The 27,644-nt window shown below is 49.3% G+C and overlaps 2 protein-coding genes across 2 annotated transcripts in view; one reads left to right on the top strand and one right to left on the bottom strand.

The window, feature by feature from the left end:
• METTL23 (methyltransferase 23, arginine) overlaps positions 1 to 24,642 on the bottom strand; it is a 30,831-nt gene extending 6,189 nt beyond the window's left edge. Inside the window, exons 1-4 of the mRNA XM_073563199.1 lie at positions 24,323 to 24,642; positions 18,728 to 18,832; positions 9,259 to 9,496; positions 9,093 to 9,177 (exon numbers count right to left, since the gene is read on the bottom strand). Coding sequence (XP_073419300.1) covers positions 9,093 to 9,177; positions 9,259 to 9,496; positions 18,728 to 18,832; positions 24,323 to 24,442 — 548 coding nt within the window. The 5' untranslated portion in view covers positions 24,443 to 24,642. The remainder of the gene's footprint in view (positions 1 to 9,092; positions 9,178 to 9,258; positions 9,497 to 18,727; positions 18,833 to 24,322) is intronic.
• Positions 24,643 to 24,765: 123 nt separating this feature from the next.
• Positions 24,766 to 27,644, top strand: part of JMJD6 (jumonji domain containing 6, arginine demethylase and lysine hydroxylase) — a 42,247-nt gene continuing 39,368 nt past the window's right edge. Inside the window, exon 1 of the mRNA XM_073563197.1 lies at positions 24,766 to 25,033. Coding sequence (XP_073419298.1) covers positions 24,905 to 25,033 — 129 coding nt within the window. The 5' untranslated portion in view covers positions 24,766 to 24,904. The remainder of the gene's footprint in view (positions 25,034 to 27,644) is intronic.

Below are 27,644 nucleotides of genomic sequence, written 5' to 3'. Positions count from 1 at the left end.
CCCCGCCCACGGGTTCCGGGCGGGGTTTTCATAAGCTTCTAGGCAGCGGCACGGCTGTTCACCTCTCTCCTCTGCCTTCGGGCGACAGCTGTAATGGGGATACAGGACATGGGTATGTGAGTACTGCACTACAGTTGTTGCTCCCTCACTCCGCTCTTTAACCCCGATGGTCGGCTCCAATTAGAAAGGCCTATTAGTATGCCCAAGGAAGGGCAGTCCCGCTCATCCTCTTCAGCCACCATCGTTAAATATTTTTGTGTGTACCTCATGCAATAATAGGCTTCCTTCGGTTCAGTCCTCCCCAATCTGCTCAAGATTGCAGCAGTCCCACTGTATTACCTACGCTAGAGAGTAGGTGCAGCCCCCTGCCTTTCCTGCCAGAGATCCCGCATTATCCCTGGAGTTAGATGAAGCCGTCTTGCCTGCCGCCCAGGGGTCATCCGTTGCCACGGGAAACAATGAGTGTCTAGGACGGGCCTCTTCCCTATCTAAATCCGTGGCTGACCTTACCAAGGTATCACAGACCTTGGTAACGGTACTTGACAGATCGCCACTTCAGACTCCAGTGGACACAAGCGCATCGAAGGAGCCCACTATTTGGACCTTCTAGAGGCCGTAAAAAGTTTAGACAGGACCACCAACCCAGGTCCCCTTCTTACTCCATCTCACCGCTAGTTTCTCTGGCCGTCTGCCTCCTCCCGGTCCTCCTCCCCAGAATCAGGCGAGGCATTATCAGAGACGCGCTCGGAGGAGGGTTCTGAGTACGGGCCAGATCAGTCCCAGGGCGTCATGGATATGGTCCAGGACGTCATTGCTGCTGTCAATGAGACCTTTAACATTAAGGATGCCACATTGAAGCGGAAGCCGTTTTGGGATCTTATATCCAGATCTCACTGCAACTGGACCTCCTCCCCGTCGGTGGATCCACCAGTGTCCAGATTCTCTACTAAAACAGCCCTTCCACTCGTCAGTGGGGCATCCCTGAAGGATCCTAATGATAGGAGGGTAGAATCCCTGGCAAGATCCGCCTTTGAGGCAGCAGTCGCTATATTGTGTCCAGCCTGCGCCTCAGCTTGGGTAGCCAAGTCTGTTACAGAATGGGCCAAACAGCTTAGACAGGGCATATTGGCCGGAGCCCCACCAGCAGATCAAATCTCTCAGGCCGGGAAATATATGGTATCAGAAGCCTTGGACGCAGCGTCTTGCGAAGCCCAAGCATCCAGCAACATGGTAGCCGTCCGGCTGGCTAAAGGCCTGGCACGCTGATTTGTCCGCAAAGAAATCCCTGACCAATTTGCCTTTTCAGGGTTCCCGACTCTTTGGTCCAATGTTAGATCAAATCATTAAAGAGGGCACAAGCTCCCTTCTCCCTCAGGCCAGGTCTCGTCAATATGCTTTCATACGAAAGGCCCAATCCTTTCGCTGTGCCCCAGCGGCAGACGCTTATGCTCAGGGCCCACAGAGGTCGCAGGCGCCTAAAGACAGGAAAAAGGTGTCCTTTCGGGCCTCCCCTTCATGGCGCCCTTGCAGTTCCCACAGCAGAGCTGCCAGGTCGGGGCCAGGCAGATCCTCTTCAGCAGAAATGCTGCAGGGATTCCAGCTTCTTTCCCAGTCCCTCTCCCAGACTAGACTGCCGCCTTCTCTTCTTCAGAGATGTCTGGCGATGTTCAGTAGAGGATACCTGGGTAGGGGAGGTGGTATCTACAGGATGCAAGATAGACTTCAACGTGCTTCCATTACACCGTTTTTTCTATCCCAACCACCAAGAAACGCTGCCATGGACTCAGGTATTTTTGCGGCAATCGACTCCTCAGCGCAGGAGTAATCATCCCCGTTCCCGAGCAGGAGCGTTTTACAGGCTTTTACTCACACCTGTTTGTGATACCAAAAAGAGGGGGGCTTGGTTCCTCCCATACTAGACCTCAAGAGGTTAAACAAATGGGTCCGCCTACGCCTCTTCAGGATGGAGTCGATCCGGTTGATGATTGCCTCTATGGAGAATCAGGAATTCCTATGCTCCATAGACATTTGGGACGCCTACCGGCACGTCCCCATTTTTTCAGGGACATCAAAGATTTTTGCGCCTCGCTGTCCAGCAGCAGCATTTCCAGTTTGTGGCCCTGCCATTTGGGCTGGCAACAGCCCCCAGAATTTTTACGAAGATTATGGCAGCAATGGTAGCTATATTAAGGGTTAGAGGCATAGTATTAGCACCATATCTCGACGATATTCTCTTCAAAGCACTCTCCTTCGATCAGGCTCAGGAAAACCTATCTGTGGTTCTAAACACGCTCTCCCGGTTTGGTTGGCTCATCAACAGGGAAAAATCCTGCCTTACGCAAACACAACACCTAGAGTTCTTAGGGATGCTGATCGACACCCGCCTCTCGAGGGTCTTTCTTCCCGAAAGGAACTGGATTACTCTCCGGCAGGGAATTCGCTCTCTGCTAGAATCCCAACTCCTATCTTTTCGCGCTACCATGAGTGTCCTGGAGAGGATGGTGGCAGCCTCAGAGGCGATACCCTTTGTCCCGTTCCGTTCCAGGATACTTCAGAGAGACATACTCCTTTAACGGAACAGGTCCATCTCCTCACTGGATCGCCCCTTTCTCCCTTCCAGTCAGGCCAGGCAGTCCCTCAAATGGTGGCTGTGGTGGCTGACCCCCCCCCCCCTTGGTCATCTCTGGTATGGTCCTTTCCCCCTGTCCACTGGCAGGTGATATCTACGGATGCCAGCCTCCTGGGCTGGGGTGCGGTATTCCGTCACCTGAAGGTCCAGGAGCGATGGTTGAGGCAAGAATCCTCACTGTCGATCAACATTCTAGAACTGAGGGCGGTCTTTCTTAAACTCCTTCAATGGGAAGGATGCCTCAAGAATCAGCCAGTCCGGATTCAGGCGGACAATGCCACAGCCGTGGCATACATCAATCACCAGGGGGGAACCAGGAGTCCCCGATCATCGGCCGAAGTATTGAGAATCTTCAGCTGGGCGGAAGCCACAATTCCTGCAATATCGGCAGTTTACATCCCCGGCACATACAACACGGCCGCCGACTTCCTCAGTCGGGAGGGGCTCGCAGCAGGAGAATAGTCCTTAAATCAGGACGTGTTTCCATCAAGTCTGCCGGCTATGGGAGACTCCGGATGTGGACTTTCTGGCGTCTCGACAGAACAGAAAGAGACAGTTTGTCTCCAGGTGCTGCGATCCTCTGGCAATAGGGGTCGACGCGCTGGTCATTCCCTGGGCACAGTTCAGACTCCCTTACCTGTTCCCTCCTCTTCCTCTCCTGCCCAGGTTGCTAAAGAAGATCAAGGCGGAAGGGGTACCGGTCATATTGATCGCCCCGTACTGGCCCAGGAGGGCCTGGTTCACAGAAATTACCAATCTTCCCACAAGCACCCCCTGGGGACTCCCCGACAGACCAGATCTCCTGGCTCAGGGGCCGTTTTACCACCCGAATTCTCGGTTGCTCAATTTGACGGCTTGGCCATTGAAACCACAATACTGATAGCAGCGGGATTTTCGGACCGAGTCATTAATACAGTGATCCAGGCTAGGAAGCCATCTTCCAGGCTCTATTATCTAGCCTAGAAGGCTTATCTTTGGGGGGTGTGAATCTAATCACATCACACCTGTTCCCTACCATCTGTCCTAGCCTTCCTCCAGGCAGGATTAGATGCCCTAAGTTCCTTGAAAGGCCAAGTATCTGCTCTCTATTCTTTTCCAAAGGAATTTTGCCTCGCCTGCAGGTTAAACCCTTTCTTCAAAGGGTGGCGCATACAGCTCCTCCTTACAGATCCCCAGTGGCTCCAGGGGATCTTAATCTGGTCTTGGAAGCTTTGACAGATTCACCCTTTTGAGCCCCTCCGGGAAGCTCCCATGTCCTTCGTGTCCTGGAAGGTGTTATTTCTCGTAGCCATCACCTCTATTAGGCGGGTTGCAGTGTTGGCGGCCCTGTCCTGTCGCCTTCCATTTTTTGATTATGCACCAAGACAAGGTTGTTTTGCGGCCTCCCCCTTCCTTCCCAAGACGGTATCTGCCTTCCACCTGAACGAGGATATAATCCTTCCGTCGTTTTGTTCCACCCCAACTCAACCTCTGGAGCGTTCTTTCAATAAACTGGATCTACCTGGCTAGGACTGCTCCTTTCAGGAAGACAGACTCGCGCTTTGTCATTCCTAATCGTGTGAGAAGAGGCCGGCTGGCCTCTAAGGCGTAAATCGCCCGCTGGATCAGAATGTCAATTCTGGAAGCCTACCGGGTAAAGAACAGGGTGTCCCCCGCTGGGGTCAAGGCTCACTCAACCAGGGCGGTGGGTGCCTCCTGGGCGGTACACCATAGAGCATCAGTCATGCAATTGTGCAAGGCAGCTACCTGGTCGTCCGTTCATACCTTTTCAAGGTTCCATAAGGTCCATACCTATGCTTCAGTGGACGCCAGCCTAGGCAGAAGAATTTTTCAGGCGGCAGTGATGAGTTCTCCGACCTGAAGGAAGTTTCTGTCTTCTCCCTCCCCAGGGACTGCTTTTGGATGTCCCACAGTTTCTGTGTCCCACAATGAGACGGAAGAGAAAACAGGATTTTGGTTGCTTACCGTAAAATCTGTTTCTCAGAGTCTTCATTGGGGGACACAGCGTCCTCCCATGATTATGTTACTAATGTTTATATGATTGACTTACTTGACAATGTCTCCTACTGCTTTTTCACTAGCTGATTGTCCTACAGCCGGTCGGAGGGGTGTATACTGCAGAGGTGGAGTTAACATTTTTTTTCATGGCATAGTGTCAACCTCCTAGAGGCAGCAGCACACACCCATGGTTTCTGTGTCCCCCAATGAAGACTCTGAGAAACAGATTTGACGGTAAGCAACCAAAATCCTGTTATTTCATGCTACACCAATGTGGAAGTGTTCACACCCGAGTGATAAATACTGAAGAAATTGTCTGCTTCTTGAAAAAGAGCCAGTGGTGAATTCCTGCTGCTCTCCATTAGTTTGTAAAGCAATAAGAAGCAGTTACATTTTATTTGCTCATCTACTACAATAAGAACACTCATTTATCAGAGGTAGTAACAGAAAATATAGTAATGTAAGATCAGGATCTTAGATAAGCAGGTACAGGTAAGCCCGCAAACTAAGTTAGCCTTTCCCAGTGACAGCAAGCAGAATCATAAATCCAGCTCTGGAGAGTAGAACACGGGTTTACCACCGGTAGGTAAAGCTAAGTGTATATATATATATATATATATATATATATATATATATATATATATTTTTGCCTTAAATTGTCTGTCATCCACTTCTGTCTGGATGTCCCCGAATCCCACAATCCACCGTGCTGCACCGGAAGTACGCCAACCACCATATTGGAATACCCGAGTGATGGGTATTCCACTATGGCACCCGCTAGTGGTACCAGGCCCTTCCACAGTACCACCAGCGGGACACTGCCGGGACCCCCCCCAGACCCGCCGCTGCCTGCCCACCCACCTCCGTCACAGCTGGCAGGAAAGACCGCGGCTTGCGGCCTGTGCTGGAGATGGGGTGCGAGCGCACTCTAGTGGTGCCGCACCCCATCTCCAGCACAGGCCGCAAGCCGCGGCCTTTCCTGTCGGCTGCCCGCCGCCAGGACCCCCCCGCCACTGCTGGCTACGCCACCGCCTGCCCACCATGTACATACACAAACATATGTACACATACACACGCACTCACACACACACCCACGTACTCACATACACACACATCTCCAGAACAGACCGCAAACCACCCTCTTTCCTGCTGGCTGTGACTGCACGGAGGTGGGTGGGCAGGCAGCTGCGACACACACGTACTCATTCACACACTTCCCTCCCGATGCGATAGCATCGGGCACACCTCTAGTATAAAATAACCTTATATTTAGATCTGTGTTTAAACTGTGAAATGTTAGGCAAATGGTATCCAATGTATCCTTTAAAGGAGTTCTCCACTATGATAACTCCTTCTCAATTAATATACTTTCTCATATAAAATAAGTCTGTGCTCGCCACTGGTGCTGGATCCTCCATGACATTAAGGCACATGAGCCATATAACCTCACGGGAGACCCAGCGCCAACATTGGTGGACCAGCACTGGAAATTATTATTTTACAAGGGGGAATACAGTAATTTAGAAGGGTTTGTGTGAGTAGTGGCCAACCCCTTTAAGTCTGAGCTCACAATTGTTTCAGAGGCTGTAAGGGTACCGTTACACCTAGCGACTCACCAGCGATCCCGACTAGCGATATGACGCGGTCAGGATCGCTGGTGCATCGCTAGGTGGTCGCTAGTGAGCTGCCACTCAGGCAGATCTCACCAGCGACATCGCTGGGAACGGGGATCGCTACTTACCTGTCACACTAGGCGATCCTGCGTCCTCCCGCCCGGCTCCACGCGTCGCTCGTCGTCACAGCAGGAAGCTGACGACGAGAAACAGTCCAGCAGCTTCTCGCGCGATCAGCGATAACCAGCGGGGGAGCCGGTCGGAGGTAAGTATCACATGCAGCGATATCGCTAGCAATATCGCTATAGCGTCACAAAATCGGTGACTTTACAGCAATATTGCTAGCGATATTGCAGTGTGTAACGGGGGCTTAACGCAAAAGACTTTGACAGGAAAAATGTGGCAACATCCTGCATAATTGTTACTATCAAGATAAACCTCACCATGATGAACCCAACAGACACCATCATTGTGCACCATGTGAAGGAACTGGCACTTAACCTAATAAAAAGAAACAACCCCTTTAACTGCAGGTGATGCTCTGCTCATTGGGAACCCGCTGCATGGAAAATATATAGTATTACATGGAGGCCATTTACAAAAAAAAAAAAATCTCTGTCCAGGTACTATAAGGACAGCTAACTACATATTAGGGCTGTGGAGTCAGGATTCCATTTTGGTGGGGTATGTACAGTATAAAATACTCAGACTCCTAAATTATATAATAAGGCCGTGGTCACACTTGCAACTGCAATGCGAGAAACTCGTTCAAGTCTCTCGCATCAATACCCGGCACTGCCGCCGGCGCTCAGGACCAGAGAGTGCGGCTGCATGTATTTCTATGCAGCTGAATGCTCCGGTCCCAAGTGCCAATGCCAGTGCCGGGTATTGAAGAGAGTTTCTCGCATTGCAGTTGCAAGTGTGACCCCAGCCTAAATTGGGTTCAATAGTACAATGCAGAATGTGCTTTAAATATTTTTTTATAATAATTTGGGAAAAGTTGTGAAATGTCCTATAAATGTCTGCTCTGTTCCTGATCTAATGATCTGGGCTTTTAGCTGAGATGAATCTGTGCTGCACTTTATGCACATGCTCAGTAGTGACCAGTGCTGTGGGGTCGGAGTTATGAAATGTCCTATAAATGTCTGTTCTGTTCCTGATCTAATGATCTGGGCTTTTAGCTGAGATGAATCTGTGCTGCACTTTATGCACATGCTCAGTAGTGACCAGTGCTGTGGGGTCGGAGTTATGAAATGTCCTATAAATGTCTGTTCTGTTCCTGATCTAAGGATCTGGGCTTTTAGCTGAGATGAATCTGTGCTGCACTTTATGTACATGCTCAGTAGTGACCAGTGCTGTGGGGTCGGAGTTATGAAATGTCCTATAAATGTCTGTTCCTGATCTAAGGATCTGAGCTTTCAGCTGAGATGAATCTGTGCTGCACTTTATGTACATGCTCAGTAGTGACCAGTGCTGTGGGGTCGGAGTTATGAAATGTCCTATAAATGTCTGTTCTGTTCCTGATCTAAGGATCTGAGCTTTCAGCTGAGATGAATCTGTGCTGCACTTTATGTACATGCTCAGTAGTGACCAGTGCTGTGGGGTCGGAGTTATGAAATGTCCTATAAATGTCTGTTCTGTTCCTGATCTAAGGATCTGAGCTTTCAGCTGAGATGAATCTGTGCTGCACTTTATGTACATGCTCAGTAGTGACCAGTGCTGTGGAGGTGGAGTCAGAGAAATTTAGGAATCTGAGGTTTGGCTTACCAACTCCACAGCCCTGCTAGGAATGCTTATTTGCTGATAGTCAGTGTAAACAACCTGCCAATCATTGAATAAACAAGCAGTCTGGTTTTGCATGTTAAATTCCAGTGAATAAAGGCCCTGTCTCACATAGCGAGATCACTGATGCGTCACCGATTTTATGACGCAACAGAGATCTCGCTACATGTGACACATAGCGGCGACCGGCCCCCCTGCTGGATATTGCTGATTGTGCTCGAATGTCCTGGGCCATTTTTTGATCGTTGGCGTCGCGCTGGCCAGCGCGCATCTCTGTTTTACGCCGACAAGCGACCTCGTTGGTGACGCAGAACTCAGGGACGCAGGCTGGAATCGTTCAAAATAGCTGCTGTGTGACAACACACCAGCGATCCTTACCAGGTCGCATCGTTGTCGGGATCGCTGGTACGTTGTTGAAGAGATCTGCCTGTTTGGCAGCTTACTAGCGACCATGTAGCGACGCACCAGCGATCCCTACCAGGTCATATAGTTGTTGGGATCGCTGGTGTATCACTATGTGAAACGAGACCCTAAAGGGCCTGTCACACTAAGCGATATCTGTAGCAATATCGCTATAACGTCACTGGTTTTTGTGACGTTATAGCGATATTGCTAGCGATATCACTATGTCTGATACTTACCTCCGACCGCTCCCCCGCTGGTTATCGCTGATCGCGTGAGAATGTCCTGGACCGTTTCTCGTCGTCAGCTTCCTGCTGGGGCTTCCTGCTGTGACGACGAGCGATGCGTGGACGCGGGCGGGAGGACGTCAGGATCGCCTCGTCGGACAGATAAGACCCCCGACCCCTGCGATGTCGCTGGTGAGATCTGCCTGTGTGGCAGCTCACTAGAGACCACTTAGCGACGCACCAGCGATCCTGACCGGGTCATATCGCTGCTCGGGATCGCTGGTACATCGCTAAGTGTGACAGTACCTTAAGACTAAACTACAATGCCAAAGTCCATGAAGTTTTTTGTTGTTTTTTTTTTTTTTTTTTATAAATCTGATAACTATCTGATATATCTTGTACATCTGCTCATTTCGTCTTTTTACCAGTGTAACTTTTTACCTTCTGACTTGATAAGTTGCCCAGAATTCAGCGTCGGGGTTCCTTTTTATTATAAAATGGAGGGTTACTAAGACGTCTTCAAAATCTGCAAAAAAATAGGATCCCGTTACTGCAGCCTGCCTGTAGCGCTTACAATACCCTTATGGTTGGTGGAGGATTACATTACCTTTTGGCTCATAAAAAACATCAGATCCCAAAATGATGTCGATTGGAGGGAGGGTGAGCAGATCTGGCGAGATCTCGCCCCATGTCAGACCAATGACTGGTACTCCAATTAGGTTGTTTTGGGCACAGCTCCTGAAACCGTTTTCTAAACACTGTGGTAGCGCTGCTGAATCTGATAGTATGACACTGGCACCACACTTAGCAGCCACTATGCCAGGGAGGCTCACGCCTGCGCCAACCTAAAACAGCAAGACACAAAGTAGACAAAACACTTCCTAGAAGCCCTCCCCTTCAGACTTCATTCAAACAGCCATAGTATGATTCTTGTGTGAGTTACATACATGGTAACCCTTTGGACTCCACTGACTTAATTGCAGTGAACATATGAAAGAGGTTTCCCAGGCTTACTTTATCAAAGTCCTCAACATAAAAACTGGTTATCCAGTTCCCCCCACCGATCAGCGGTGTACGGCTCCGTACACTGTTCACTTGACATTTTTGGGTATTGCAGCTCAGCTTCTATTGAAATAAATAGATTCAGCAGTATCACTGCACAGTGAATGGAGCTGTGCTGTTCTGGCTCCAGTCACTGCTAAATCTGCCCAGAGTATTGGATTGTTGGGGATGATGGATGCCAGTTCCTCACTGATCTAACTGGTGGCCTTTCCTAAGGGCCGTATAAATTGGAACGAGATCGGAACGTAGTGCATCAACTGGCCGGAAGCTCTCCCGACTTGAGGGCAACAGCTTCATGTATTTCAATGCCACTGTCAGGCATGGATTAAGAGAGCCGCCGGCTCTGCACTGCTGTGACGTCCGCCTGCGGGTCTGGGCTGCAGCCAGGCAACACCCCGAGAAACACTGATACCCTTTACCCCTATACAGGGATCTGGATTTATAGCAGAGCCCAGGAGGCGCTGTCTGAATAGGAGCAGTGACCAGAGCAGGACGGTCGCCAGAAAGGTGTTCCAATACAGGACACAAACGTGGAGATATGCGAGTCTAAACCAGTCGGGCAGCAATGGTACAAAAACGGTAGACAGAAGCAGAGTCAGATTCAGGCCGAGAGTCATAAACCAGGAGAGTAGCAGAGGTACAGAATCGTTAGGCAGAAGCAGAGTCAGATTCAGGCCGAAAGTCATAAACCAGGAGAGTCGCAGAGGTACAGAATCGTTAGGCAGAAGGAGAGTCAGAAGTCCAGGCCAAAGTCAGTCAGAAAGCAATTCACACAGTAACACACAGGGGAACCAAGAATATATCCGGCGGCTTGCAAGACCAGTCCCAAGGTATTTCAGGGATCAGGTCACCCCTCATAGGTTCCTGGACTGATGATGTCATCAGTACCGCCCCCAGGACCAGGCCAGATGGAGATGCAGTAACCTCTTGATGACTGACAGAGGGGTGGAGCCTGCGTCCACCAGATGCCTGCGCAGGTGCCCTTACTCTGTCAGCACCATAACTCCCGGGCGAGCCATGGCGCCTCCTAGTGACCGCGACAGGAGCAGCAGACCCAGAATTTAACGGCGACGTGACAGACCGGCGCCTCCTAGAGGCTAAAGCCGGGACAGTAGGCTCTGAGCCTGACGTGACAGAACCACGGCCCTGTCCAGTGGCCGAGGCAGGAACAGCCGTCCCTGAGTCTGACGATAAAGTGGCGGTCCGGCGCCTCCTAGAGGCCGCGACCGGAACAGCAGGCCCTAAGTCTGGCGGAAACGTGACAACTGCATTCTGATCTCAGTCCAATTGATATGGCCGTCTGAGTGCGCCCTAAGGAGAAGTCCTCAATATAGTAAGCCTGTGAATCTCTTTTTAGGGATATCTGCTAAGACTGATGTTCTATACTTTCTCAAGTCTTACACTGGCAAGACTTGGGGTAAGAGAACAATCTTAAGGAAAGGCGACATGTTCGTAAGTGAAAAGGCAGCAAGATGATGGGAAGCTGTAACATTTATTTTTCTGCAGAGGCAACCAAGAACAAAAAAAACTGTAATTAGACCTACCGGTATTTGTATTTCCAGGAATCCATCCTGACAGCACCATGGAGGACGTTCTTGTGACAAAAAGCAATGAGGCTAAAAGGACCCTCTCATCTCCACCCCTCAGTGTCTTTACTAAGTACAACACCAGGATGGATGCAACATTAATTATTCTTTATACAAATTTTACGTCACATTAGTGTAGAATTTCTCAGAAGGGAGGGAACTAGCCATACTGTCAGGATGGATTCCTGGAAATACATTTACCGGTAGATCTAATTACCGTTTTCCAAGTCATCAATCCTAACAGCACCATGGAGAATACCAAAGTATGATGATCTACGGTGGGACCACTGTATGAAGAACCTTCCTGCTGAAGGCCACTTGTCCTGAAACTACATCTAGTTTTTAATGTCTCAAGAAAGTATTCAGATTCAACCACATTGAGGCCTTACATATTTTATCCACTGATGCCCCCCTTTCTCTGCCCATGAGGTGGCTATGGCCCCAACTGAATGGGCCCTAAGAGTTTCAGGGGGAGATCTTGCCTCAGCCCCATAGGTCAGACAAATCGTGGATCTGATCCATCTAGCTGTTGTGGATTTTGCCGCTTTCTTTCCCCTATTTTATCCCCCATATTGCATGAACAAGTTTGTGCCCAGTCTCCAGTCCCTAGATGCCTCAAGGTAGTGGAGAACAGTCTCCCTAACATCTAGACAATGAAAGGATTGTTCCTTAGGGTTTCTAGGGTGCTGGCAGAAGGAGAGAACGACTTCCTGGTTCATGTTCGGGGTTGATACTACTTTAAGGAAGAACGCTGGGTCGAGCCTCAAGACCAGTCAGTCCTCAAATATCCATAAATACGGGTCCCTGATAGATAGGGACTGCAATTCCCCTATTCTTTTGGCCAATGTAATTGCTACCAGGAAAACCGTTTTAAATGAGAGCCTTCTAATGTCCATATCATTTACTGGTTCATATGGATGTTTAGAAAGTGCGTTGAGCACCAAGTTTAGATCCCAAGGTGAGACAGATTTCCTTACAGAAGTCCTCAAGCCTCTGTACAGATGTGGAGAACCTAGCTATCCAGGGGTGGGTAGACAGAGTCGAAAAATAAGTTAGGGGCTGAAATCTGTAATCTTATAGTACTTGGTTTAGGACCCTTATTGAAACCTGTCTGCAGGAAATCAAGAATCTTGGGAATATCTGGGTGAGATGCATCTACCGACGACTCCTCGCAGTAAATGCAGAAGCTCTTCCAAATCTTATATATAGCAGAGGTCGCAGGTTTCCTGCTTGCTTGAAGGGTAGATATCACTTAGTTGGACAATCTTCTTGATTTCAGGACCTGCTTCTCAAGATCCATGCTGATAGCTGAAGACTGTCCGGATTGTGATGGAGAACTGGGCCCTGGTAGAGGAGGTCTTTTATCCTTGGAAGGAGGATGGAGTCTTCTACTGCCATCTTTCTCAGCAGAGGGAACCAACTCCTCTTCGACCAGAAGGTCACCACCAAGATGATCTTCGCCCTTTCTTCCTGTAATTTTCTCAGCACTCTCAGAACCACAGAAAGAGGGGGTAATGCATAGGACAGCTTCTCTCCTCTTGGTTGGGACAGTGCATCGACTCCCACTGGGCTGTCTAGGGGGTTTAGGGAAAAAAAGTTCTGACTTTCATGTTTTCTCTGGATGCGAATAGATCCACTAGTGGAACCTCCTAGCGTTGACACAGCATGCCGAACACTTCTTCGATCAGTTCCCTCTCCGTTGGGGACATCTTCTGCCTGCTCAGGAAGTCTGCCACCCGGTTCCTGGATCCTTGTAGGTGTGTACTGCAGAGATGAATAGCACCGTCCTTTCTGCCCATTTTCAAGATCTTCCTTGCTAGGTGTTGCAGGGCAGGATGTTTTGGACCCCCTTTATGGAGTAAGAACGCCGTCGTGTTGTTGGACATTATCTTTATAAATCTGCCCCTAACAGTTGACTGGACCTAGAATAGTACCTTCCATACTGCATACAGTTCCCTGAAGTTTGAGGATGTGGATCCCATCTCTGGACTTCACTCTCCCTGGAAGTATTTCCCTTCCGAATGGCCGCTCCAGCCCAAATGATTTGCATCAGTGGTGATCACGGTGCAAGGGGAGAGAATCCAGGGAACTCCCGCCTGGAGGTTTTCCATAGTGCTCCACCATCATTAGAGATTCCCTCACCGAGACGGATAAGGGCATCACAGCGTCCAGCGACAGTTTACGTTTGTCCCAGGCAGATAGAATTGCGCCCTGGAGTTCTCTTGAGTGGAACTGACTCCACCGCGCAGGAGATACAAGAGGTCATCAGTCCCAGGATCCTCATTGCTTCTCTGATGGAGCAGCAGCTTCCTATATATTGGTGGATTCTTTCCCTCATAGTGATCAGCTTCTCTTCTGGTAAGAAAGATGTTCTTAGTTGGGAGTCTACAAGAACTCCTAGGAATCTCTTTCTGGATTCTGTATCGAGATCCGACTTTTCCCAATTTATGACCCATCCCAGCCTCTGAAGTGTGGAAATCGAAGTCTGGCAAGGCTCCATGAGTTGTTCCTTGAAGATGGCTATAATCAGGAAGTCATCTAGGTAGGGGACTATGATGATATCCCGTTTCCTTAGATAGGCGACTAACTCCGCCAAAAGCTTGGTGAACACCCTGGGTGCTGAAGCTAGGCCAAAGGGAAGACAACGGAACTGGTAGTGACAGAGTCTCCCCTGGACCCTCAGAGCAAACCTTAGGTATCTCTGAAATGAAGCATGGACAGGAACGTGATAGTACGCTTTCTTGAAGTCTAGGGTACACATCACCACATTCCTGTCTATAAGGGGAGATCTGATGGACTCCATCTTGAATTTTTTGTATTTTATCCAGCAGTATTTCTAATTGTCCTGCTCTCTCCTGAGGGTTTATTTATAATTGTCCTGCTCTCTCCTGAGAGTTTTTTTTTTTTTTTTACTGAGAAAAGCCTGGAGTATTAGCCCTTGTACTTTTCCTGCTCGGGTATGGGGACTACTGCTCCGATCTTTAGGAGATCCTGGACATCTGTCCACATGGGGGAAATGGCTGACTGAAGGCAGGAGTTTGATATGACGAACCTCGCTGAAGGGAGTTGGGTAAATTCTATTTTGTAACTGCAGGAGACTATCCCCAAAAACCGATTTCCTGAAATCTCCTGCCAGCCCCCCAGGAACCACCCTAGCCGTCCCCCCACTCTCACGGCGTCACTTTCTACCTGAGCAAAAAATGGAGTCCTTACCCCCACCTCCCTTGGGGTAGCTCCATCTGCCGTTTTGCCCCTTCCGTTATAGCGTGACCTCTGGCTAGGTTGGGGCTTACGAAAGGGCTAATATTTCTTTGGTTTCTCCTTGGGGAACCCTTTCTTTTTGTCTGATGACTTTTCTAGAATATCATCTAGAACAGGCCCAAACACTTTATTGCCCGAGAAGGGAATTGAACAGTTTGTTTTTGGACTGTGTGTCCCCTGACCATGTTTTTAGACAGATAGCTCTCTGGGCAGCATTGGATAAGGACCCATTCCTGGCTTGTGACTCTTAACAGATTCTGCTGATGCGTCAGACATGATTCCGGTCGCTAGCTTCAGGAGGGGAAGGGATTTCAGGATGGTGTCCCTGGGGGTCTTAGACCTCAAGTGTTCCTACAAGTCATCGATCCATAAATGCATAGATCGAGCCACCGAGGTTGCTGCGATGTTAGCACGAAATATGGTTGCCGAGGTTTCTCAGGTTCTCTTTAGGAGGCCGTCCACCTTCCGGTCCATAGGTTCCTTTAGGTTGGAGGAGTCCTCAAACGGAATTGAGGTTCTCTTCGGCACATTGGCTACTGGAACATTGATCTTAGGGATGTCTTCCCAGGATTTTATTATAATAAGGACCGTTAGCACAGCTACAATATGGTGGTGCAACAAGTAGGATCCTAATCCGTAATCACATAGATACAAAGACTTGGCACACACTAATAGTGATTTCCAGTAAAAGATGATTTTAATAACCAGTACATACAGTAGACGTTTCGGTCACATTGACCTTCATCAAAGTACTAAGTATTGTACTGTTGTGGTTTACACAGTGCTCTAATACAGAACCAAAAGATCAGAAGTCCCCCCGGGGATAGGGACATAAGGCACAGTAGTGCAGAGTCAGTCCAGTGAATGTGCTGGGTATGAGGCAGTGACGCGGCATCCACCGCGAATCAGAAGCGCTTCTGATTCGCGGTGGATGCCGCGTCACTGCCCCATACCCAGCACATTCGCCGGACTGACTCTGCACTACTGTGCCTTATGTACCTATCCCCGGGGAGACTTCTAATCTTTTGGCTCTGTATTAGAGCACTGTGTAAACCACAACAGTACAATACTTTCCCAGGATTTGATGTCCTCCGGCTCAAAGGGTAGGTGAAGTCTGAAGTCTCTAGGAATAACCAATCTATTTTCCGCATCCTCATTGAGAAAATGTGGCTGTTGACCGGGAAGACTAGTTCTCTGGGACTGTAACCCTCCAAACATCTCGTCCTGTACAGAGAGGGGTTTTGGGGTTTCCTCCACCTGCATAATATTCCTTACTGCACAGAACAGTTATCTGTGCCCTCGGAGGAAAAAAAGATATCTTTTCCCTCCCTCTGGCAGGTCAGTTAATTCCTCACCGTCTTCCTGATCGGATTCATCCAACATTAGGTCTTCTTCAGAGGACACTTCTATTTCCCTCGGTCTTTTACGGGAACCACTTTGGGATTTGGGCTATGAGGTACGTGCCTGAATTAGCCCTGAAATTGAGGTCTGGACCTCTTCTCTGATTATGGACCTCATGCCGGACAGAAAAGAAGTTTGCTCTTCTCTAATAATTTTTGAAGTGCAGGGTTCACATAGGTGCTTCTGCCAGGTGTCCAGTAGTTTAATGTTACAGATAGCACATCATCTACCTTTTCCTGACTTCTAGCTATCCTTTTTAGGAGTTGCCGAGGCAGGTGTTCCCCCTAGAATACACAGAGTAGATGCCATGTGTTTCTATGTGTGGGGTAAGGGCTTAGAGTGGGTGTCTTTTACAAGCTTACTCACATGGCCCTGGCTCTGTTTCAAGCCAATCTCAGTTTTTGCAGAATCCCCCATGTCTAAGCATACAGTAGGGCAGCCTACATATGTTTTAGGACCGTATTTATACGATACCATCAGGGGATTCCGTCCGCTCGATGTCCTCGTCGGATCCTCCTTCCTGCGATCTACCGTGGAAAGGATGCTGGCCGCGACCCAGAAGTGCTCTGCCCGGCCTGCAGAGATGATGTTGCCAGAAGTGTGCCTGCAGGGATTCAGCGCGCCGGAGGCAGATGTTGGAACAGAGATCCTCCAGGCAGGAGGAAACGGCTCACAACTCAGGAGCAGCGCTCACCGAGGTAGGCTAAGGTACACCCCATCGGAGGGTGTCAGCAGCAGACTACTTGACGGCGGGAAGGGAAAGGCTGGACCCCCCCGATCCACGCTGGTCTGCCCGGTACAGCCAGGGATAGGAGCTACCTGTCATTGTTCCTATCCTCACTGGGACAGGATAGACACTGAGGGGTGGAGATGGGAGTGTCCTTTTAACCTCTTCTTGTTTCCTGTCCCAGTAAGAATAAGATGGACATCCTCCATGGTGCTGCCAGGATTGATGACTTGGAAAAGAGGAATACAATGGAAAATCCTCCAGACATTTAGTTTTGATGGAAGGTTTGAACATAATGTGAGCATAGCCCATTAGATGCTTCTGAGCATTGGCTGCCTATTCAGAATAAAAAGTTTCTAGCTAATAGAAAGTCTTATAAAAAGGATAAAAAGAGCCACATCCAAAGCATACCGAACAATAAAAAAAAAGCAAGATTGGGGCAATATATTCTGTAACGGGGGGATTTCATACACCCGCCACCTTTAGGGAGTCTCCACTCATATTTCCAAGTTGTGCAATTTAAGAACGGTTTGCAGTATATAATCCAAAAACCGGGACAGCCGATCATACTCCACTGCTTCCTGGCAGGCTGTACTTGGGTCCATTAGAAAGCGGCAGATGAACAAGGAGGGCCACTAGCTCAAAGAAACCAAGCTTTTCTGTAGCGAACCGGTTCCTTCTTTAGGCCATATGACCTTGTTTTTCCTCGAGCTTATGGCGCCCCTTGTTCATCTGTCATTTTTTAGTGGATCAAAGTAAACCTAAAGCATAACAGTGAAGTTGGTTTTGCCTTCTGATCTCTGTTAGCATTTCTCCAGCTGGACATGGCTGATATTTGGTCTGTCCCTCAACAGGACAGTCAGAAAAAAGTCATATGTCTTAATGCTGTAAGCTCTCCAAAAAAACACAAAAACACCTCCTTATTGGGCCTCTTATGTTCTGTTGAGTGGAGTTACTCTTTAAAGGGAATCTGTCACCTCATTTTTGCCCTATGAGATATGGCCATCGCCATCAGGGGCTTATCTACAGCATTCTGTAATGCTGTAGATAAGCCCCCGATATAACCTGAAAGATAAGAAAAACAAGTTAGATTATAGTCACCCGGGGGACCGGTCCAATGGGTGTCGCGGTCCGGTGCCTCCCATCTTCTAGCAAAGACGTCCTCCTCCTTACTTCTGCCGCGGCTCCTGCGCAGGCGTACTATATCTGCCCTATTGAGGGCAGAGTGAAGTACTGCAGAGCGCAGGCGCCGGGAAAGGTGAGGTCCGTCACCTGCGCACTGCGACACTCATCGGACCGGACCCCCGGGTGAGTATAATCTAAGGGTACCGTCACACTTGGCGACGCACCAGCAATCCAGACAACGATGCGACCTGGTAGGGATCGCTGGTGCGTCACTACAAGGTCGCTGGTGAGATGTCAGTCAGATCTCAACAGCGACGCAGCAACGATACGACGGTCGTTGGGACTCTCTCAGACCTGTAGTATTGAGGTCGTTCGTCGTTGTCCCTGTCAAACACAGCGATGCTTGCTGGCCAGCCAGGACAACAGCGAAGAAAAAATGGCCCAGGACATTCGAGCATGATCAGCGACATCGCAGCAGGGGCCCGATCGCCGCTGTGTCACACATAGCGAGATCGCTGTTGCGTCACAAATCGGTGACGCAACAGCGATCTCGCTAGTGATCTCGCTATGTGAGACGGGGGCTTTACTCGTTTTTCTTATCTTTCAGGTTACATCGGGGGCTTATCTACAGCATTACAGAATGTTGTAAATAAACCCGATGGCGGTGGCTGCATCTCATGGGGCAAAAATGGGGGTGACAGATTCCCTTTAAAGGTTACTTTTATTGACATCAATGGGGAAAAATAAAAGACAGCATAAACCATGTGTAAAATCAGAGATCATGGTTTCCCACAGAAATATTTATATGACTGCCTATACCTGCAGCATAATACCCCACTTTTTGTAATGGATTTTCAAACATCTGCTTCACCAGTACAAGTAAATAGGTTTCCCTAAGTGAAGCCATGACTGACCTCCAACAATCTCTTTCCATTCACTGATGCTCGGTGAAACCAGATGTACTGGGCAAGAACTGGTGCACATGGCCAAACGTACATTCCATACTCGGAATCCAGGACCTCCAACATAACGAGAGAACAGACACATGTTATCACAGATCCAATTTAAGTCTAAAGCCTTGAATGATTTTTTTACTTTTTTTTTTTTTTTTTTTTTTTTGGTATTTGTTTTTGTGAAAAATTTAAAATGAAGAAAGGAGGGAAATAAATTTTGCACAAAATGAAAGCTGCTCTTTGTTTGTCTTTTACATTTTTTTTTTGCACCTTTAGAGTAAAATGTCCCATGAGTCGTTAAAATGTTGTACATTGGTTTTCTACAAATTAGGTTAAAATACCTGGGTAAGGAAAATTGCACCAATAATGCCCAACCAAAAAAAAAAAAAGTAAAGTTTACTTAAATAAAAGAGAAAATTAAATAATGAATACAGTCACTGACAAAGTCACGATGATGAATGAGGGCCTAAATATTTAAATGGTCACTTCAAATCTTGGATAAATCTATACTCAAGTGAATGTAAGAAACCTTGAAATATGTCAGATTTTGTTTCTTCCTCCACGTTCTGAACTCATCATTGCAGGAAAAAAAAAAAAGCGCAAATCCATTTAGCTCAAAGCAAGATGGATTGTCAGCACGGTGAGATATCAGGTTACAGTGCCTCTTATACTCTATTGAGAGTAGAGGGCAAAACACTCAAAACAACGAGAAACAGATTGTGCTGCAGCTGCAACTGTTTTTCTCATTTGTGTTGGATTCACAGCTACACAGCTTAGTTTTTCTGTATTATGTCTTTCATGCTCCTGCTGCAGAGAAAGAAAACCAGTAATCATTAATGTCTGTGTGAACTGTGTACGGGAGATGTCATGGCAGTTTGTCTACCCCCACTAGCTCAACTAGAACTGAAAATTAAAAGACAGACACTGCAGAACTGAAAAATGCAAGATAAAGAAATATTTTACAGATCGTATTACTTCTTATGTACACACACTACAGCTTATTCTGAAAGTCACCAGAATAGTCTGGTACACATAAAAATTAAGGAATCTGTCCCCCAAGTTTAGTGATATCATGTAAAGATATCATTCAATTGTATGTCACATAAGGATTGTAATAGGACTTTTGATTCCCCCTGACCCCGCACCTTTGATGCGTAAATACCTTTTTTTTATCTTGGTTGGGGATGTATGGAAATCGCCGCGGTCCGGTCCGATGGGCGGGGCTTATTCGCCTTCTCTCCCTCGCTCCTCGGCTTGCTGAATGTAATCTTCATCTGTGAATATCACAGATGCTGTAGTTTTCCGTGCCTGCGCATTGAAAAGGCCTCCGGCGCTTGCTCAAGTATGCTTTGCCCAACTGTGGGCAAAGCATATAATCGGTACTGCACATGTGCTGGTATTTTTCAGCGCGGTCTATGCCCCAGAAGTCTTCACATGCAGGACACACTTTCGGGGCAATTTCCATACATCTCCACCAAGATAAAAAAAAGGTATTTATGCATCAAAGGTGCGGGGTCAGGGGGAATCAAAAGTCCTAATAGAATCCTTATGGGACGCACAATTGGGTGATATCTTTACATGATATCACTAAAAATGGGGGACAGATTCCCTTTAAACCTCTTCTCATGTCAGCTACCGGTCTGTTCATCCAAAAAGGAGATGTGTGACTGACAATGGAAATAGCCATAGATGATGTACAGTGTATGCCTCCGTCCGGATGCAGACAGAATTTTCATAGAGGGTTTAAATAATCCAACTATAACTATGTGATTAAAGGGGACCTAGCAGCACTCCTGATATGGACGTTTTCATAAATACTCATGTCCCATGAAATACGGTAATTCTACAGCATCTTTTCAGTAATTGAGCTGGGAGGTGTTATATAAATATCTTTTATGATTTCTCTTGTGCTGCACCACTTCTCTGAAATGCCCTACCCAAGACAAATAACAGATTAAAAGGGTTGTTTGGGCCATTTACATCATGTGGTGGAGAATTTAACATGGAGTAGTAAGAGTATGTCAACATGACATCTTTCAGATTGGGTCCTCACCGAAACAAGCCTGAAAAAGCGCATAAAGATTTCTACAAACAATGAACATATAGACTGCAAGATCAAAACTACCGTACGTGCCGTGCATATATTCAGTCATTTTGAGCTTCTATTAACCACTTCAGGCTTTGGAAGCTACAGAGCAGTGAAAAGAAAGGACCTGTCCATGCCCACTAGATAGCCGTTCACTATAGTATACATACAAGTTAGGGGAAAAACAGGTAGGGGGAGGGGCAAAGCCGCAGAAAAGGACAATCCAGATAAGGGTGTGTGCACACGCTGCAGATTGCTCTGCGGATTTGTCCGCGCGGATTTAGTAAATTCCGCAGGTCAGAAGACGGATTACCCTGCGGTTTTTCATTTCTACAACGGAGCAGATGGCAAACCGCAGCGGAATCCGCAGGAAGAGTTGACATGTCATTTCTTTCTGCCGATTGAAAACCGCAGCAAAACCGGGCAGAAAAATCCGCACCGTCTGCACTGCGGTTTTCGTTTTCCATAGGTTTCGTTTTCCAGGGCCAAAACCGCTGCGGATCCGCAGCAGAATCCGCAGCGTGTGCACACACCCTAAGGCTACTTTCAAATTTCCGTTTTTAAGCATCGGGCGCGATGCGGCGAAAAATGTAAAAACCGGATCCGGCTTTTTTCTCGTAGACTTGCATTATCTCCGCATTGCGCCTGATGGCCATGCGGCGTGTCCGGCTTTTGCTGGATATGGCAAAAAATGCCTGTCCGGCATCTGCAAAAAACTTCAGGTGTTTCCCTAAAGTCTTTCTTGCAAACTAGTCGGATATGCAGGTGTGTAAGTCCTCTCTCCGCTTGTACTTGTGTAGGCCTTGTATTGCTCATGTTTATTGTACTTGTCTTTGTATGCCCCTTTTTCACATGTAAAGCGCCATGGAATAAATGGCACTATAAAACTGAATAATAATATAAAAGATGTCGCATGTCCATACACTAACTATATGTACTGTATTGCTGGCTGCCATTTCTACACTACTGGCACAGGTCACGTGACTGCTCATATATGATTTGCATACTTACCATCCTCTGCTGACCACTTTCTCATCCACATCACATGATGATAGTTATGCAAATCGCACGTGAGCGGTCACGTGACCAGCGCCGGGAGTGTCACCTAACAGTGACTATAGTACACACAGGGTTCCACATTAGATTCCCTGCCAAATTATATAAATGTCCTAGACAACCCCTTTAACAGACAGTTTTAAGCATGCCCAAAAATGCATCTTTTTAGGCCGGCCTAACACATTCCGATAGGCTCTTCATTTAATCCAACCTTCGCAATACCTTTACCTGGCCAGTGTGTTCCTCCATCCCTGAGAAATCAGTGTTTTGATATGCAAATGAGGGAGAAGAGCTGTGATAGATCTGAAGCCTCTGTCACTCCAGCTCTATTCCCCGCCCAGCGCTCGCTGCCTTACAGTGTGACTGACAGCTCATTTGCCTGAAGTCACACAGTATAAAGGCTGTCAGCTAAGCAGGAGGTGGTGCTGGGTGGAGAATAGAGCTGGAGTGACAGAGGCTTCAGATCTACAAATAGCTCTTCAGGTTTGCTTGCATATCCATGTATACTAATACTGATTTCTCTCAGTAATAGAGGAACAGACTGGCCATGTAAAGCTATTGCTGGACTTGTCGGAAAGAGTTACATGCATATCTAACTAGTTTGGGGGGTGAAATCCAGTTGACAGATTCCCTTTAACACTATCCTTGCACCTCATATCTATACGTGCACACACAGGTTGGGTGACTCGTCCGGTTGGTCTAGTGTGTTCTTTATGGAAATGGCGCAGTCAAGATGGTTTCCCCGTCTTGCACCCTGACCACAGCTTTCCCAGCTGTTGAGTTCAGGTTAGTGTGCTTTCACATTGCGTTTTGTGTCCCCCATTAGGACCTATGTCCGAAATCCCCTGCAAAACAGAGTCCGGACACACGCGCCGATGGTGCCATAAACTGCAATGATGATGGCAAAGTGAACGTCTTCTCTGCCATGCATCATTTTCATGGGTGAACAGCTACTGGAGGTGGACACTGAGACGCAGTCTCCTACACCTCCTGAAGGCATACACTCCTGAAAACAATGCATGGCGGAGAGGACGTTCGCTCTGCTGTCACCAGTACAGTCTGTATGGCCCCATCGGTGCATGCATCCGATCTCCGTTTTGTGGGAATTTCAGATGTAAGCCCCAACATGTGAAAGCAGCCTTACTTGGACTGTGAAACAGGAGGCATTAGACCAGCCCAAGCCTGTACCATACACTTCTGTCCAGCTGGACAATGAAAGGCTCTACGGTGCGATTTGTATTGGTAAGGCCACCGTAATGGAAACCAGACGGGCCCTGATATAGTCGCCGGGGTCTTTTTGGTGCCATTTGCATCAGTTATACACTAGATCCATTCTCTGCATCAATTCAGTTTCTTTGTTCCTCGAATGGAAACAAGCTATCACCTAATCCCAAGGAAAGATGATCAGTTACTGATCACTGGGGTCCACCACAGGGACCTGCACCAATCTGCTGAATCAGGACCATATCCCGAGAACAATATGGAGCAGCAAGTCGGACGAACAATCACCACTCACTCTCTATGGGGCAGCCGGAAAAAGCCAATTCTGCAGCCCCATAGGGAATGACGGGAGCGCAGTCCAGCACCAGCACCATCGTTCCATTTCAGCAGGGATAAAAGTGCCCAGATCTGGTGATAACGCAGGACCCAGAGGTCGGACCACCCCCGATCAATACGTGATCATCGCCTATCACACGACCCAGAGGTCGGACCACCCCAGATCAATACGTGATGATCGCCTATCACAGGACCCAGAGGTCAGACCACCCCAGATGAAAACGTGATCATCGTCTAATCACAGGACCCAGCGGTCGGACCACCCCAGATCAATACGTGATCATCGCCTATCACGCAGGAGCCAGAGGTCGGACCACCCCAGATCAATACGTGATCATCGCCTATCACACGACCCAGCGGTCGGACCACCCCAGATCAATACGTGATCATCGCCTATCACGCAGGAGCCAGAGGTCGGACAACCGCATATCAATACGTGATCATCGCCTATCACAGGACCCAGATCAATACATGATCATCGCCTATCACGCAGGAGCCAGAGGTCGGACCACCCCAGATCAATACGTGATCGCCGCCTGTGGATGGATGAGAAATTATAGGGGTTAAGTCTGCAGATGTGACCAGAGCCTCAGTTTGGGCACACAGTAGCGCCACCCTTCTGATGTGGATAGAATGCAGGATGACATTTGGCTTCTGGAATACTCTCCATTAATGTCAATGTGAGTAAATGGCAGCAGACTCCATTGTTCTGGTCAGAGACACTGATGCCAACTGCCGCTAATAACGGCTCCATCTTCTCAGCTCTATGCGCAGCCCAGCGCACAGGGGGTTAAGCCGCCGCCTGCACTCTCGCACGTACGCTATGGCGCCCCATGCGGCCACTCTGTAACCAGCACCTCGGGAATGCGGAGCCTGAGCTCCCGGGACTGCTCCGCTCCTCCGCCCCCATCGTCCTGCAGATACACGTACTCCCGAGATATGATCCGGGGCTCCGCCGTTCTCTCACTCCCAAACATCGCAGCGGACTACACGTGGGCGCCATACTGTCGCATGTTGATTGCAGCTTCGAAATGGCTGAATCTGGCAGTCATGTTGGTAGAGGCACCCGAACTTTCCACATACGTTATCACAGGGCAGAGTAATTACACGTAATGACGCATACGTGTCTCGTATACACTCAGAAATTTTAATCCATTTCAACTAAACAACTATGCTTTCTTAAGTGATAAGCGACCCCCTGTAAAGGCGATCTTAGGAGCTACGCATGCGTATTACCAGCAGACGTTACCCCTTGACCTTCTCAATATGGCGGCGTGCTGTAGACAGCGCGGACACTTGCAACGGATACTTCCTGCTTCTTTCCGCCTCCAATAGTTAGAGCTTTTAGCAGAAGTGGGTGGGGCGAGGGCGCTGCGGGGAGCCGGGGACATCGGGGTCCGGGAGCTGATCCGCGGGAAGACGTTAGCGGAGACACCGGGATGAACCACAAGAGCAAGAAGCGGATTAAGGAGGCGAAGCGCAGCGCCCGTCCGGAGCTCAAAGACTCCCAGGACTGGAGCCGCCATAACTACGCCGAGGTGTACCGGCTGAGCCCCAGCACCGTGCCGGTGAGAGCTCTCCCGCCCTCCGTCACTCGGGCATTGCGTCAGTGGCCACAAGTGCCAGGCTGGTCGTACTCATGCCGCCGTGTTTACCATGCCTCGCACATGGACGGGAGTCTGCTCAGCAGTGATGGAGGGCACCAATGTCCTCACCTGTGTGCGGGGCTTGTACTGGTGCCCTCCATCCTCACCGAGACGCCCACATGTACCTGCTGGGAATTGGGCCTCCATTTCTTCATTCTACCAATGGTGCTTTCCACATTTGCCACGGCCTCCTCCCTATGAGTGTGCGCGTAGGGGCCACCCCCAGGCCTCCGCGCACCGGCACGTAGGGGCCACCCCCAGGCCTCCGCGCACCGGCACGTAGGGGCCACCCCCAGGCCTCCGCGCACCGGCACGTAGGGGCCACCCCCAGGCCTCCGCGCACCGGCACGTAGGGGCCACCCCCAGGCCTCCGCGCACCGGCACGTAGGGGCCACCCCCAGGCCTCCGCGCACCGGCGCGTAGGGGCCACCCCCAGGCCTCCGCGCACCGGCGCGTAGGGGCCACCCCCAGGCCTCCGCGCACCGGCGCGTAGGGGCCACCCCCAGGCCTCCGCGCACCGGCGCGTAGGGGCCACCCCCAGGCCTCCGCGCACCGGCACGTAGGGGCCACCCCCAGGCCTCCGCGCACCGGCACGTAGGGGCCACCCCCAGGCCTCCGCGCACCGGCACGTAGGGGCCACCCCCAGGCCTCCGCGCACCGGCGCGTAGGGGCCACCCCCAGGCCTCCGCGCACCGGCGCGTAGGGGCCACCCCCAGGCCTCCGCGCACCGGCGCGTAGGGGCCACCCCCAGGCCTCCGCGCACCGGCGCGTAGGGGCCACCCCCAGGCCTCCGCGCACCGGCGCGTAGGGGCCACCCCCAGGCCTCCGCGCACCGGCGCGTAGGGGCCACCCCCAGGCCTCCGCGCACCGGCGCGTAGGGGCCACCCCCAGGCCTCCGCGCACCGGCGCGTAGGGGCCACCCCCAGGCCTCCGCGCACCGGCGCGTAGGGGCCACCCCCAGGCCTCCGCGCACTGGCGCGTAGGGACCACCCCAGGCCTCCGCGCATCGGCATGTAGGGGTCACCCCGCAAGGTACAAAAGTATAACTAAATGCGACTAAGTAAATGACACACGGGTACAATTGGAGCAAGGACTCTGCCTGTGAGGGCTTACCATCTACAGGGGAGTGGAAAAGGACATAGGTAAGGGTAATAGCTGAAGATATGGCGGTTCGGAGGCAGCAGGATTATTGCAGGGTGTAGCGTTATGGAAGAGGTGGGCTTTTAGTTACCTTTGGAAGGTTAGGGAGAGCCTGATTGGTTGATACAGTGAGTTCCAGGAGAAGCCAAGGAGAAACTTTGGAGACAGTTGTGTGAGGAGCAGGCAGTAGAGAAGGACATCTTTGAGGACCAAAGATTAAAGGGAAGGTGCCATCAAAAAAATTTTTTTTTACAGTAATTGAAAAAATGTAAAGAATTAATGTTTAAATTTTCTTAATCATAAACAAATAAAATTTTTTAAGTAAAATATGAAAAATAATTTTAAAAGGTTTGGCATTTCCACTTTTAAACACTAGGGGGAGCAGCTTCTGAAATTTGACAAAAACCTAGTGTACAACTAGCGCACATTACTGCCCTGGCAGTAAATATGGGCGGAATCTGCTGACATGGGGGTGATGTCACTCCTCTCCTCCCCTTCTGGGTGTTTGCTAAGGGATACGAGAGGATGAGATTTAGGAACACAGTGAGCAGCCATTTTGTTGGTGACTGCAAAGTTATACTGACAAGTAGATGGTCACTGAGCATGGCAGGCAGCAAGGATTCTGGGAGATATATTGTGGAGGGAGCAGGGTGACAGCAGCACAGAGTATTTCAGGAGTGCAGTGTGCTGGTCTATGGGGGGGGGCACCCTGTTCGGTGCGCGGAGCAGGCAGGGACTGTACATAGAGCGCGGTGTTTTATACACATGGATGGACCATCTGCTCCACAGAAATCCAGGAAGCATTTCTGCTGATTGATGGCCTGTTCTGATCCAGACTTTGCATGCAAAGACCCCATTCCCCTCTTCAGATCCTGTCCTGGCGATGTGTGAAAGCGAGGTGACCGGCGCAGTCCGGGGTGACGCTGGGGGGAAATGTAGCCATATAGTATCAATAAAAATGAGACCCCTCTCTTCAGCTGCCTCACCAGCCCTCCCCTGCCTGTACCTAACTGGAGGGCATGCTGCCCCCTCTATTACCCCAGACCTGTGTGCAGGTGCTCAGCCAGAACCACCCTAGAATGGGTCCCCTTTGTGCAGATAATACCGCCATATACTTCACACATAATAGTCATATAGTTCACACATAATGCCGCCATATAGATCATACACAATACCACCATATAGATCACACATAAGGCCGTCATATAGTTCTCACATAATACCGTCATATAGATCACACACAATGCCGCCATTTAGTTCTCACATACTACCACCATATAGAACACATAACGCCATAGTGTTCTCACATAATACTCCATACAGTTCATGCTTAATACAGCCCATATAGTTCACACACAATACAATCAGTATCACATATGGGAGGATTAGATAC

Source organism: Dendrobates tinctorius, unplaced genomic scaffold (genome assembly GCF_039654945.1).
Source record: "Dendrobates tinctorius isolate UK_male_01 unplaced genomic scaffold, ASM3965494v1 ptg000383l, whole genome shotgun sequence".
NCBI classification, from domain to species: Eukaryota; Metazoa; Chordata; class Amphibia; order Anura; family Dendrobatidae; genus Dendrobates; species Dendrobates tinctorius.
Note: the sequence above shows the minus strand (reverse complement) of the source record. Positions and strands in the feature narration are given on the sequence as shown.